Source organism: Piliocolobus tephrosceles, chromosome 11, assembly GCF_002776525.5.
Source record: "Piliocolobus tephrosceles isolate RC106 chromosome 11, ASM277652v3, whole genome shotgun sequence".
Lineage (NCBI taxonomy): Eukaryota > Metazoa > Chordata > Mammalia > Primates > Cercopithecidae > Piliocolobus > Piliocolobus tephrosceles.
In genome coordinates this window covers 62,121,038-62,133,565 of record NC_045444.1, presented here as the reverse complement: position 1 = coordinate 62,133,565, position 12,528 = coordinate 62,121,038, and the positions used below count along the sequence as shown (strand labels likewise).

Here is a 12,528-nt window from a genome sequence, read left to right as displayed (position 1 = left end):
TGTCTGAATATTTAAAACTTCTGCCTGTGCACTTATAAATACACATGTCCACGCGTCTGGGGCAAGCCCTTCCATGTATTAAGGACACATGTCTGATTTTATGCATTCTGCTCATTTCCTGTCTGGAACAAGCACCCCATCTATTTTGGGACTCCTGTCTTGGCCCCTTCTTCAAGGCGAGGCCAAGATGTGAAGAAGCCCTTGCGGTAAATGTGGTGCAGGGCAGTTTTAATAGTGGGGAGTGTTTATTGTTGCCTGAGGGATGGAGGGGGCGCGGGAGAAGGAGGGGCAGGTGCAGGAGCTGAGCGGCACCAGAAAAGTAGAAGCCCAAGAGTGGAGGCCGGGGGTCAGGTCAGAGCAGCCACCCAGGAGCCTCAGGTCGGCCCAGAACCCAGCGCACTCTCCCTGCACTGGGGATGGAGGACCAGTAAGGTGTCTCATCCACCACTTCACAAAGACTTCCTCTAAGGGCTTCCAGACTAAAAGGGGCTGGGGGCTGGCCCAGCCCCAGCAGAATGCCAATCTGGATCCCCTTATTAACCTGGGCAATTACTTCTTTTTCTTCGAAAAATTAACACCCAACACTCTGCACCCTGAATTCAACCCCAGCCTTCCCAATGCTCACAAAATATGGGGGCCAATTGGGAGTGTGTGTATATGAGGGAGGGGGTAATAATAGAATTGCTAAGCCTTACATGGTTTAACCTTCACACTTTAGGCACCCCCCAAAAAATGGTGCCTAATTTATTGCAGAAAATAATAAATTGTTTATGTTAAGTGTTAGCTTTTAGAAGACTTAACAAAGAGTGAATGCTTCTGTTAAGGCACCAAACAGGAGGGAGATTTTGCTACACCTTTTATTATTTTAAATATAGATCAATGAATTACATCAAAACTACAAGCAACAATTAGTATAAATAATACTTTAATCAGTGGCAGCAAAACATTGGTCATTTCTATTAAAAAAGCATCTCGTGTGAACAGACATCATAGGCTGACTGACAATGTCATCTCCCAACAAAAGGCTGCGATGGACAAAGTGAGATGGGAGTCAGAGGAGCAACCTCCTCAGCAAACACTTCACTCTCCCCCTCCCCCAGTGAGGACCCCAACACGGTTTTTGTTTTTGTTTTTAAATCACCAACACAAACACTTCTGGCTCATATTTAAAGGAACAAACTGGAAACAAATAATAGCAAATGGGCACTGGAGGCTTTCCACACCTAATTTTCTCCAAAGCACGTTCTCAGATGGAAACCCATTTCCTTCCCTGCCCTAAATGGTTGCCAGGTCCTACCCCTTCCCTGGCCCACTCCTGTGGGCCCAAATGGATGCTGGGGTCTGGCTGGGACCTCAGGGTTGGGGGCTGTACTCTGGGCCATCCAGGCTCCATTAACATTTCAAAAGAATCCCTTGAAGCTGAGAAGGAGAGCTGAGACTTATAAACAAAGAAGTTGTTTCTCTGATTAAGTTACTTTCCAAAGTAGTGGGGCTATGTTTGAGAAGGAGCTTGGGTTTTCCTTATGAAAACATGCTTCTTGGCTTTCCTCTGGGGCAGGGATGAAGTCAGTTAAACCGTTGTGGCATTTGGTATGAAGCTGGGGGTGAGCAACCTGAACTTCTGAGGTGGGGGAAAATCTATATAACAGATCTCTATTATATATATGTAGTTGGATGTTGTGAAAATATATACCTTTTTCCGCTTCCCAAGGAGAAGGTTCAATATATACACAGATTTGAGTTTTAGGAAAGCAGCTTAGCAACTTTCCAATTTGCCTAAGGATAGCGGCTCCTTTCAAATGGTACATCCAAAGACTGCTCTCCATGTTAGAGAGGAATAAAGAAGAGAAGGGTAGTTAGAGTCCAAAAGGTTAAGGGTTTAGAGGTCAGTCCTCCCGGCTGAAATACAGCTAATCGAATAGAAAATTTGTCCTCTGGATGAACCTGATTCTGTAATTTACCCAAACTTCAGTAAAATACCTTTTCAGCTTCTCAACGTGAGGGCGTCAGAAAAAAAGATGTCTTGACTATGTATGAACTCTGTGCTTTTTGTCATAGAAACAATGATGTGAATAATGCAGGAATATCCATCTTTAATATCCCGACATGGTGATATTCAAGTATTGCCATGTGCAAGTCTGAGAGCCAGGCTCACCCCAAGGAGGAACAAAGAGCAGTCCCCAGGGTCTAATACAAAAGACCAAGGCTTGGAAGACACTTTAGAGAAGCAGAATTTCAGCCTAGAGACTGCAGTGAATACCTGCCCTCAGCTCTCAGGAGACACAGCCATAAAACACGCCTACAGAGAAACTCTTTTTTCCCTCCGACTTACATATATTTTTAAAATTACCACAGAAACCCTCTAAAGTGTTTTTGAAGTACTGAAAAAAACACCCCCTTCTGGATCTTAAAATTAAGTTTTAAGCTTATCCTTTCTCCCTTTCCCACTTTGGTCACTTTTTGATAGCTACAACATGTTTTTGGAGCCTGAGGCCTTGGGAAGACTGGTTTCATCTCAGTATGTGAATTCTGGTCATTAATTTTGACTTTTTCCTCCTTATGCTTGAGGGTCAGCATTTTAGAAAAATGAACTAAAGAACATCTCCCCTGTTGAGAGTGATTCCTTAAAAAACCACTATTCTCAAGGCATAGATGAGTGCTTGAAAACGTTTATACTTTTACAAATTCTGCTTCTAATTAATGAGCTGAGGAAAACTTCCTTAGATTTTGGTTTTTAAAAAATTAAAATTTCAGGGGGAAAAAACCTCTAAGGCTAACTTTTGTGGACTTCTAGATTCAATTAGGGTTTTTTGTTTTTCCTTCTTAAAGCAAGAGTTCCTCACCTTCCTACTTTCTCCCCACCGCACAGCCCCTCCCCTACACAGGCCATACACTAATTCCTGTAAAACACTGCTATGTGGGGGTATTTAGGGCATTTGGAATCCAGTTGGAACAGAAAATTCAGTCATTATCTAACCACCCAGTGCATAGAGGTTTTGTTTTCTTTCCCCAGAAGGAAAATGTTGGACCATTTGTTACTTTTTTCCCCTTTCCTTTAATCACCCAGAACTGGTTGTACACACAGTGCTGAAAAAAACATGTGGAAATATATTTTCAAGAACACAACTTTGAATGAATCCTTTGCTTCCTTCTGGAAGGGTTAAGCCCCCACCCCCCACGCATTTCCAGAGAGTGGGAAGGGGTGGAGTTCAGAAGTAAGTGCACATATCTCTGATTCTGCTCCCTGAAGTTCAGCCCCTTTCACCTTTTAAAGATTTTTGGCATGAAGGTGTCAGTTATTTCTGTACCACATTTCCCAACAAATAAATATTTAAGCAAATATCTAAACATAAAATAACCCATTTTTACTTCCTTCTTAGACCCTTTTCTTTGGACATGGGGCCACTGGGAGCAAAATATATATATTTTTAATCACACGAAATTCCATAGACAACCCAGAAAGTTCAGAAATCCTGACCCAGCTCTCTGGCTTACACTGAAAGCACCCAGCACAGGGGTGGCCAACCTTCTCCCTCAACTCCCCCATATTATTAGGCCACAAAGCTCCCTGGAGGGGTGGAGTGGGGGAGAATGTCCAAATTCACACTGGGATACAGCATCCATCCTTCATTTGCAAATTCAAAATCCAAGAGCGGTGATTTTCATGAGTTTAATGACTCGCCAATATTTTATGTTCTCAGTAGCTCCTGCCATATAATATACTTAGAGAGAGAATCCCGCCCCCCCTCCCATCCCGCTCTAGGGAGGGGGCTGCCCTCGGGAAGGATGCTAACCTAGTCCGAGGGCGGCCTGCTTGTCCCAGGTCCACCCCACAGTACCTTAGAGCCCAGCGAGGTGACAGCAGGCCCGGCCTGCCCCCGTAGCTTCGGCTCAGCCTGGTGCGCAGGGAGAGATGGGCCCAGGGTCCCCACTTCTATAAGGTCGTCAGGTCCGTGTGGTGGTCTTTGGCCATCGGCTGTAAATGCTGGCCGGGGGCGACTGAGGAGGAGCAAGATGAGGAGGAAGACGAGGACGATGACCTGCCTTTGGTGTTGGGCAGCTTATGATCTTTTTTCCACTTCATCCTCCGGTTCTGGAACCAGATCTTGATCTGGCGCTCCGACAGACACAGGGTATGAGCAATTTCAATCCGACGGCGCCTCGTCAGATACCTGTTAAAATGAAATTCTTTTTCCAGTTCTAGGACTTGCTGCCGGGTGTAGGCCGTCCGGGACCGCTTGGGTTCCCCACCGGTGTAGTTGGGGTTCACTGCGAGACAAAACAGGACAGGCAGGTCAGCGCCTGGCCACTAGTTAGGCCCCTCGCCTCCGCCGCTCACTTCCTGGCGCGCCCCGAGGCCCGCGGCCCTCCCCGCGCTCCCAAGCTTGCTTGCTTCCTCCCTCCCGCCCTCTCCCCGGCGCACACGCTCACTCCCACCCACCTCCTCAAACACACGCTCATACCCCAGGCTTGCGGGATCCCCAAAGTGCTCCTTCTTCCGGGCCCACCACCAGGTCCAGAACCCTCAAGCATTTTGGAAATCCCCCGCTCCTCCACAGCCTTCCCCCTGCTCTGAAAATGGAGTCCTCCCCCACCCCACCCCCATCCCCACCCCCTTTTGCGCCCACAGCCGAGCAGCCAGCCACATGGTCCTGACCTGCACCCTCAGCTATAAAAATTTATGGGGAGAGTAATTGTGGCGCCCACGGAAGCTACACACGCCCCCACCTACTCGCAATCCCTTCCAGGGAACCCAGGCCAACGGGCTGGGATGTAGACAGAGAGGTTCCTGGATCCTAGCCTTACCCGAATTCACGTGCACCTTCTTCATCCAGGGGTAGACCACAGCAGGCTGCTTGAGTGCCGTCCCGGGGGGCGGCTGCTTGGGGTCGGACTGACTGCAGGCCCGGGCGCCAGGCAGGGGCGCCGGCGGAGGCGCCGGGGGCGCTGGGCAAGGCTCTCCCGGGGCGGCGTAGTGACCGCCGGGGCCGTTTGGCTCTTGTCCGTGACTCCGCGCAGGCAGCGCCGAGCCAGGCCCAGGGCCGCCGCCTCCGAAAGGCTGCTCACTGAAGTCGGGCCGTGGGTAGAGCCCCGGGGGCTGGAAGTCTGTGCCCTGCGCGCCGCCGCCGTAGTAGTCGGCGCCCTGGTCACCTAGGTAGCCGCCCTGCAAATACTCCTCGCACGGAGGGAACTTGGGGTCCACATACTTGGAGTTCACCATATACGAACTCATGACCATTAATTTCAGAAGGTAGAAAATACTAATTTTTCTCGTGTTGTCTTTTTTTCTCTTTCCATAGGGCCCTCCTACTTGCTGTCAACTGAATAAAGTTGGGCAGCCATGTGACCAGGCCAGCCAATGGCGAGGGAGCAAGTTTATCACCGGGTTGGTGAGCATCTCATAATTTTCACAAATTTAACTAAATAACATACGTATAATCAAGTAGCTAGCTGTAGCACATTTGAGAGCCCTGCCAGATATTAATGTAGTTCCAGTCCCCAGCACCCCATTCCCCTCAGGTAATCCCAGCTTTTGTCTGCCACTGATTTTGCCAACCTTCCGTACCCCTTCCACTCACCCCCAGCTGAATGCAACCCCCCCACCACCCACGCCAAGTAGGCACAGCTCAAGGAAGAATGAATCCTCCTATTGGGGTACAGAGCAATAAAAGTTGGGTGGGCGAAGTCGCCTTTGAGTTGGGCAGAGTGCCCCAGGCAGGGAGGGTTCCTGCCTGCCTGCCCTGCCTGCAGCCAGCGGGAGCGGGGACTCTGCCATACAAAGGCCGCCGTCCTGGCTTTGTTTTCATCAGGGTCACCCAAAAGTTACCAGAATCTGGCCAGCTTGAATCAAATTAGGCAATGAGTAACCGCCATCCTTTCTACCAGTGCCCAGGCCCAGGGGTTCCCAGCCAAAGCTGGGCCCTGCCAAAATAGCAGGGGGCCCTTGCTGCCCTTGCCCATGTAGCTGGGGGTGGGCTGGGATGGTGGCAAGGGCACCCCCACCTTGCCAAATTGCACCCTAGAGCTCCCCACTGGGCTTCTTCGAAGCTTGCTTTCTTCCCACAGGAGGGCCCCAAATACAAGCAAGCCCCCATTTGGGTACCTTTGCACCTCATGTTCCTGGAGGGCAGAGCTGGGACTGGGCAAGTTGGCCTTGCACCTCACTCCCTAGTACCCCAAAACCTAGCCCTTTGGCCCTGCATCCATGCAACCAATTAGGCTTGCTTTTCTCTTTTCTTTTCTTTTCTTTTCTTTCTCTTTCTCTTTCAGTCTTTTCAGCACCCAGAGGATCCTCTGTTTAAAGGTGAGGAGCTTCCGGAGAGGAAAAGGCTGCTCCATGTCACTAGGCGCAGCTGATCCTCCTGGAGTCCAAGGTAATAAAACAGAGGAGGCTGACCAGCGCCGGCTGCTTCTAGTCTCCACTTCGCACTTTGGTCTCTGGCTATTCGGAAGAAACGTGAAGTTTTTGCATCGACCATATATTCCCCTAGAATCGAATCTGTGACTATATGGATACCACACAAATTCGGTTCTACAGGGTATATATAGACAACGTTACAACCTCTGGTCCCACCCAGAGTGAGGTACCGAGGCCGCTGCCGGCCCCAGCCTCTGCCTCTGAGCCACCACCGTTGGACGCAGCCACCCGCACTTTCTGAAACAGTTCAGGTAGCCTGATGGGCTTGGCGACAATTTGAAGCAATGAGTTTCCTCATTCTTCGGCCAGGGTCAGGGTTACCAAGAACGGGATCAACCAGAATATTCTTCTTAAGAAAGAAAAAAAGAAAGAAAGAAAGAAAGAAAAATAATCCATCCCAAGGATAGCGGCTTTATTAACCCCCCCCCCCAGGGACCCAAAAACGCCCCCCCTCCTTATCAAGTGGTATTTCCCAGAAAAGAACAAATGCCCTTGGCGGCAGAAGAAGAAGAAGCGAGAGGGGAATATCCTCTGTCCACTCCTTTTCCTACTGCCTGACCAAGCCAGGTTGTCTGCCAAAGCTACTTCTCCAAGAAGTCGCACATTTACCTTCATGGGTCCTGATCCGGGCTGGCCTCTCCGTTCCGCTGCTGGCTGCTGCTGCAGACCCCGAGGCAGGCGCTGCTCACAGGCACCGAGCCGCCTTGGGCTGAGGCCGGCGCGCTAATGGTGAAGGGCAGGGCGAGGGGTCATTCGAAATCATTTACAAACATACCACAAACTTTCATTATTTTTGCTTTGCCGACAGCAGCACACAAGAGTACAAAAGTTCACAAATTTCACCCGCCCCAGCGCCTCAGCACTGTGCAGCGCTTGCCCCTCAGTTCAGGGTATGGAGAGCGCAGACTCACTCAGAGCCTGGATGGATTTCAGGGGAACAGGGATGCCCTGGCTCCAGTGGGGCTTTTGGGTGCCTAACTGTAGGCTGAAGGTGTTAGTTTTTTGTTTCTTGTTTTTTACTGTCTTGATTGCCCTTCCTACCTCCAACATAATTCAAAAATGAGTTTCAAGCCTGGGCCTGGGCCTGGTGGGGTGGGGCAGGGATACTTCCCCTTCAAGCCTGGCACTACATCCCCCCCATCCTTTGCTTCCACCACTTTACCTATTTCGTAGGGATTTTTGGGGTGCCAGTTCTAACAAGGGCTATGAGGCTGCAGAATCTGTTTATCCCAGGAGAGTCCCCCCAATTTCCCTGAATGCCAAGGACTCCCAAGTATCCACCTTCCTGGGACACTGGGCCTGGGCTCTATCCAGACAAATTGGGGGAGCCTGCTGAGCTGGCTGGGGACTGGGGTGAATGTACACATTTTCATATTTGTTAGACTCTGTGACCTGCATTTCACCTTATTGCTCGACTTGTTCAGACAGGTCAAAGCCAACGAGTTATTGATGAACAAAAGCGTTAAATATTCACCTCCCGCTCAACTGCCCATACTAATGCTTTTGATCTCTCGGGCTTTTTGTGCTGTGTTCAGCTACAGGGCACCGAATGTGGGTTTGCTAGCGAGCAGGTTCTGCAGAGATAAGCACCCAGAGCCAGTGCAGGGGAGGAGAGAAGCAAGACCAGGAGGTCCCCAGGATACCAGATTTTCCAGACTGGAGCCCAGAGCTCCTTTCACTTGAGCCAGCCTGGTGTATAGGGGTAACTGCTCTTCTAGGAGTGTGCACAGCCTACAAAGGGTCGACTAGACTGCCCAGTCCAGCGGGACCAAAAAACCTGTCTCTGAGCCCAGCCGTAGCTTTTCCAGCCATGAAGGAGGGAGCCCGGTTCCTGCAGCCCTCGCATATTCCAACTCCCATGAAAATAAAATCACCTCCGTTTTGCAGTGAGGGAGGGCCCATAGTTCTTTCTGTGACTCTCCCACCAATACCATTGTCTTAATGAAATGGTCCTCCAGGAGGCTTCACAGGCCTAATCAGAAATGTACCTGTCTTTCGCGGCACAGGCAGCTCAGAAAGATCCAAACATCCAAGCCAAGGACCCCACGAGTCTGTGGCCCCACCCCTCTGCACCCACCCCACTCCAGCGTCCTATGCCTCCTTGCAGCACCAGAGCCTCTGGGGCAGAAATTCTCCAGCTGCAGTTACAGAGAAGCAGAGGTAAAAAGAAGGTCCGTATCCCTCCTTGCTCAGCCAGTGTCCCAAGCCACGGTCCACACCGCTGCAAACAGAACGGGGGAGGGGCGGGGAAAGAATGTCCACGTAACCAGAAGCGGGTAGCTCATCACACCCATGGCTACAGAAGATTGAATTTTTGTTTTCAGTGAATTTTTTTTTTAAAAAACAGAAGGTTGGCCAGGCTAGAACAGGTTAAGAAGGGTTGGGCTGAGGAGGGGATTGCATTGCCTTGGTATTTACTGCGTTGGTTTGATGCCGCTAATAAGACGGGCTGCTAATTAGCAAGCTCTTAACAGAAGCGAGCGCCTTGGCGGAGCTGCACCTGTGCAGAGCAGGGAAAGGCCGCAAAGGTCCAGGAAGGCTCAAGGAGACAAGGGCGAGACCCCGCGGACCGTTCCCTCAGGCAGGTGTCTGTGAACCAGGCCCCAGAAGAGCTTTCCAGGACCTCGATTTAGCGCCTCCACCTCCCGAAGCGGGCTGACCTTGCAGAGCGAGGCCGGGGATGGAGGGTGGGGTGGGGGTGGGGTGGTGGAGGCAGGGCCTTTCTTCCATCCGCCCACTCCGCTGGCTCGGCCCTTAGCCCACCACTTCCCCGCGATCAGTACCGCCTCTTCGCGATTCGGAAGAAGCGGGAAGGTACTTACAGCGGCGCTCTCTCATGGTCCTGAACCTGTTGCAATGAAAACGGGGATCACTTAACTTCCACAGGATAATAAAGCAGAAACATAAAACACAGAAAAATGACAAGGCCCAGATACCCCACCAATACCCAGACCTCCCTGCTTCAGGTGCCCGCCCCCGGGAACTGCGCAAAGTTCTCCGCGGAGCCGGAGACCCGCAATCGCTCAAGAGGAGAGCCACGTCTCCATCGCCTCCCCCACTCCACGCACCCTTGGGCAAAACCTCACTGGTTACTTGGTCCGAGTTAGGTCGCCCGTAACAGGGTTCTCCCAGTGGGAAAACGAGAAGCGAGGAGAAAATGGGCCTTTGTGTGTTTCCTTGCGCGCAATCGGGCTGGGTGGGTGCAGGTACACTGGGGAGGGGTAGCCGCTCCATCTGCCCCTCACCCCAGCTTCCTATCTCTCCCACCCTGGGAGCAATTCAGCCTCCCATTCCAGCTTCAGGTTGGTTTCAAATTCCTCAGCCCCAACCAGTGCCCCCCAAACCTGTCTTCTCCTCAAAGAAGAATCAGGCATGGCTGGGACTTGCCACTTCTACTTCAATTCAAAACAAAGAGCAATTTCCAGGGGGAAAAATGAGGACCCAAATGATAACCAAGGAGGAGGAAAATCAATGGGTTTAAAGGTGAATGGTAATGCTTTAGATTGTTATCCAGCTCTTAGAGTGTGACATCAATTTTTCAGGATTGCTGCTGAGAGCCCAGAAGACAATCTTGCTATGCAGCGGTCCTCCCAGAGGCTGGTGTCCAGTTTTAAGTTTTCAGTCTTTCCTGATATTATTATAGGAATGCAATATCAGAAATCTCAGGGACAAAGCATCTTCACCCTCATCCTCTCTTTCTTTCCCCACCCAGAATACTACTGTTTTATTCCACTTCTGAAGGAGATGCTCTTATGGGGAGGAGAGGCGCAGTAAGTCGTTCTTGTGAGGTGAGAGCCCTCAATTCCTAACTGTCCCTATCCAGAAGGGAGGGCATAGGACATCGAGATGCTTATTCAATTTGTTAATTTAGGTTTAGGCTAAAATTAGAATTAACTTCGGTGAGACTTATCCCCATCCTAGGCAGAAAAGTCAGGAATAGAGAAATCTCCCACCTCTGAAGTTGTTGTGGAAAAAGTAATAAGTGACTTACTGTTTTTCTTTCCTAGTGGGCAGGGGAGCTGGGAGTAGAACTGTCTCCTTCTTAGCCTGGCGCTGGCTGGAGCCTCTCACGTTCCTATTGCTGCTCCAGGAACCCAGCATCTGCACTTGTATGCTCTTAACCTAATTTATGGTGGGAATTATATTTTGGCTTGTCAACTCTCAAGCCATAAAACAAAGTTTATTGGAATCACGTGCTCGTAAATAGCCACTCAGGTCCCATCTCTACAGAACCATAAATAACCTTTGACTTTAAACTTTTATTCACTAAATAAAGGTTTGCTGCAACTGTTTCCTCAGATTTAAATAGTTCCAAATATCCAAGATGCAAGGGAGGTCATATTCATATCAATACCCCAGGCTTTTCAAATAGCATCTTTTCAGAGAAACTGTTTAAGCTGGGAGATAGTGCTATTTGGATAAGGCTGGTTGGTGGGCATGTCTTATGATTCTTTGACTGCATTCACTGTAAGTACCATTAACTCCTTTATTTCAATAGTTTTCTAGTTCTAGATGTGATAGAGAAAGGTCAAAAGCCACTTCTTATTTGCTTATGACAGAAGTTGGAAGTTATTTGAGATTTTGTTCAAGTTTCAATAGAGAAAGGGTGGTTAGGGAGGGGCTCGGTGGGTTTGGGGATGGAAGTGGCAGTTGGAATTAACACTTGGCTCCCTCCCGTATTGTTGTGGATGGGCTTGGAGAAAGTTGAAGGTAGCCACATGCCTAGAGGTTTCTATAATTTGCTTAGATCTGAAAGGGAAGCCTTTGCAAGTGACCAAACTGCTTAAAACAGCAAGACTTGGGGTTTGGTAAAGTGAGAAAGTGGAGAATAGCCTCATTAGAATCTTTGGTAACTAAAACTCCAAAGAAGTAAAACAATAAAACAATAAAACAGCCCTGGTGTGAAGGAGAAAGGGTGTGAGGAAGCAAATGAGACTCTCAAACCTAGGAAGTCAGATGTCCCCACTCCCATGGTGTCTCCAAGCACAGGGATTAAGGCTAAGGAGCTTTGGGGGCTCAAAACTGGGTGGGAGTTTTAGGAGGCCTGCCCCCACACCCACACTGCTGCCCCCACCAGGGAGAGAGCCTAAGAGAGGAAGAGGGAGCAGTACACTGCCGCTGTCCTGTTGAGAAAGCCAAGGAAACAGCTTGGGCCTGAAGCTGCTTTCTAGGAGAATGTGGCATTCTCTGCTTGGGCGAGGCTGGGGTGGGGGTAAAAGAGAGGGAAAGATGCCCTCAGCTCCCACCAAGGAGCATAAATAGAAAAAGAATTGACCCCCCAGCACCCTTCAATAGCCCACCAGAGTTGCCACCAAACAGTGTAAAAACGTGTGGTTTTGACTATTCTGATGAAAATAATGGATGTTCTGTGGAGATTTGTAGAGCACACACACATATGATTTCTAAATCAAATTCAGTTGCAACTGTTCCCATCAGAAAGACCCATGAAACCTATAAAAGAGATCCCTTCATACAAAGATCTCTTTGCATCCCAATTTCCACTCATTCTACATGCATTTCCAAACCCATTTCCTGATTTGACTGTCATTAGCTAGAAAGCAGGGGGTTATTAGCCTGGATTGTAAGGCATCCATTTCTCCTTTTTCTGTTTCATTAGCCATGTAGAAAGATATTTTTCTTTTATGGTTGATGGCATCTGTTTTTAAAAATGGATAAACTCTTCAAAACATAGTTTCTGATTCTGGTTAGCACCAGATGAGCAGCTGTAAAATAAATAATAATAATAATAATAATAATAATAGTTTGAGGGGTTGAGAAGCGCTATCTTTATTTTCCTGTAACCCCAGCACTTTGGGAGACTGAGGCAGGCAGATCACAAGGTCAGGAGTTTGAGACCAGCCAGACCAACATTGTGAAACCCCATCTCTACTAAAAATACAAAAATTAGCCGAGCGTGGTGGTGCGCCTGAAATCCCAGCTACTCAGGAGGCTGAGGCAGGAGAATCACTTGAACCCAGGAGGCAGATGTTGCAGTGAGCTGAGATTGCACCACTGCACTCCAGCTTGGGCAACAGAACTAGATTCTGTCAGGAGAGAAGGAAGGAAGGAAGGAAGGAAGGAAGGAAGGAAGGAAGGAAGGAAGGAAGGGG

The 12,528-nt window shown here is 49.3% G+C and overlaps 1 protein-coding gene across 1 annotated transcript; it reads right to left on the bottom strand.

Annotated features, from left to right (window-relative positions):
* Positions 1 to 2,813: 2,813 nt before the first annotated feature.
* HOXD4 (homeobox D4) lies at positions 2,814 to 5,620 on the bottom strand. Its single transcript, XM_023212448.2, has 2 exons — positions 4,807 to 5,620; positions 2,814 to 4,269 (listed from the first exon to the last, which is right to left on the bottom strand). Exons 1-2 carry the CDS (start codon positions 5,237 to 5,239, stop codon positions 3,935 to 3,937), a joined length of 768 nt encoding a protein of 255 aa, XP_023068216.1. The 5' UTR covers positions 5,240 to 5,620; the 3' UTR covers positions 2,814 to 3,934.
* Positions 5,621 to 12,528: the final 6,908 nt, after the last annotated feature.

Excerpts from the sequence above, each read along its gene's own strand:
- HOXD4 (XM_023212448.2), bottom strand. The coding sequence starts at position 5,239 with ATGGTCATGAGTTCGTATATGGTGAACTCCAAGTATGTGGACCCCAAG. Across the intron at positions 4,270-4,806 it reads GAAGGTGCACGTGAATTCGG|TGAACCCCAACTACACCGGT; the intron begins GTAAGGCTAGGA and ends TTTGTCTCGCAG.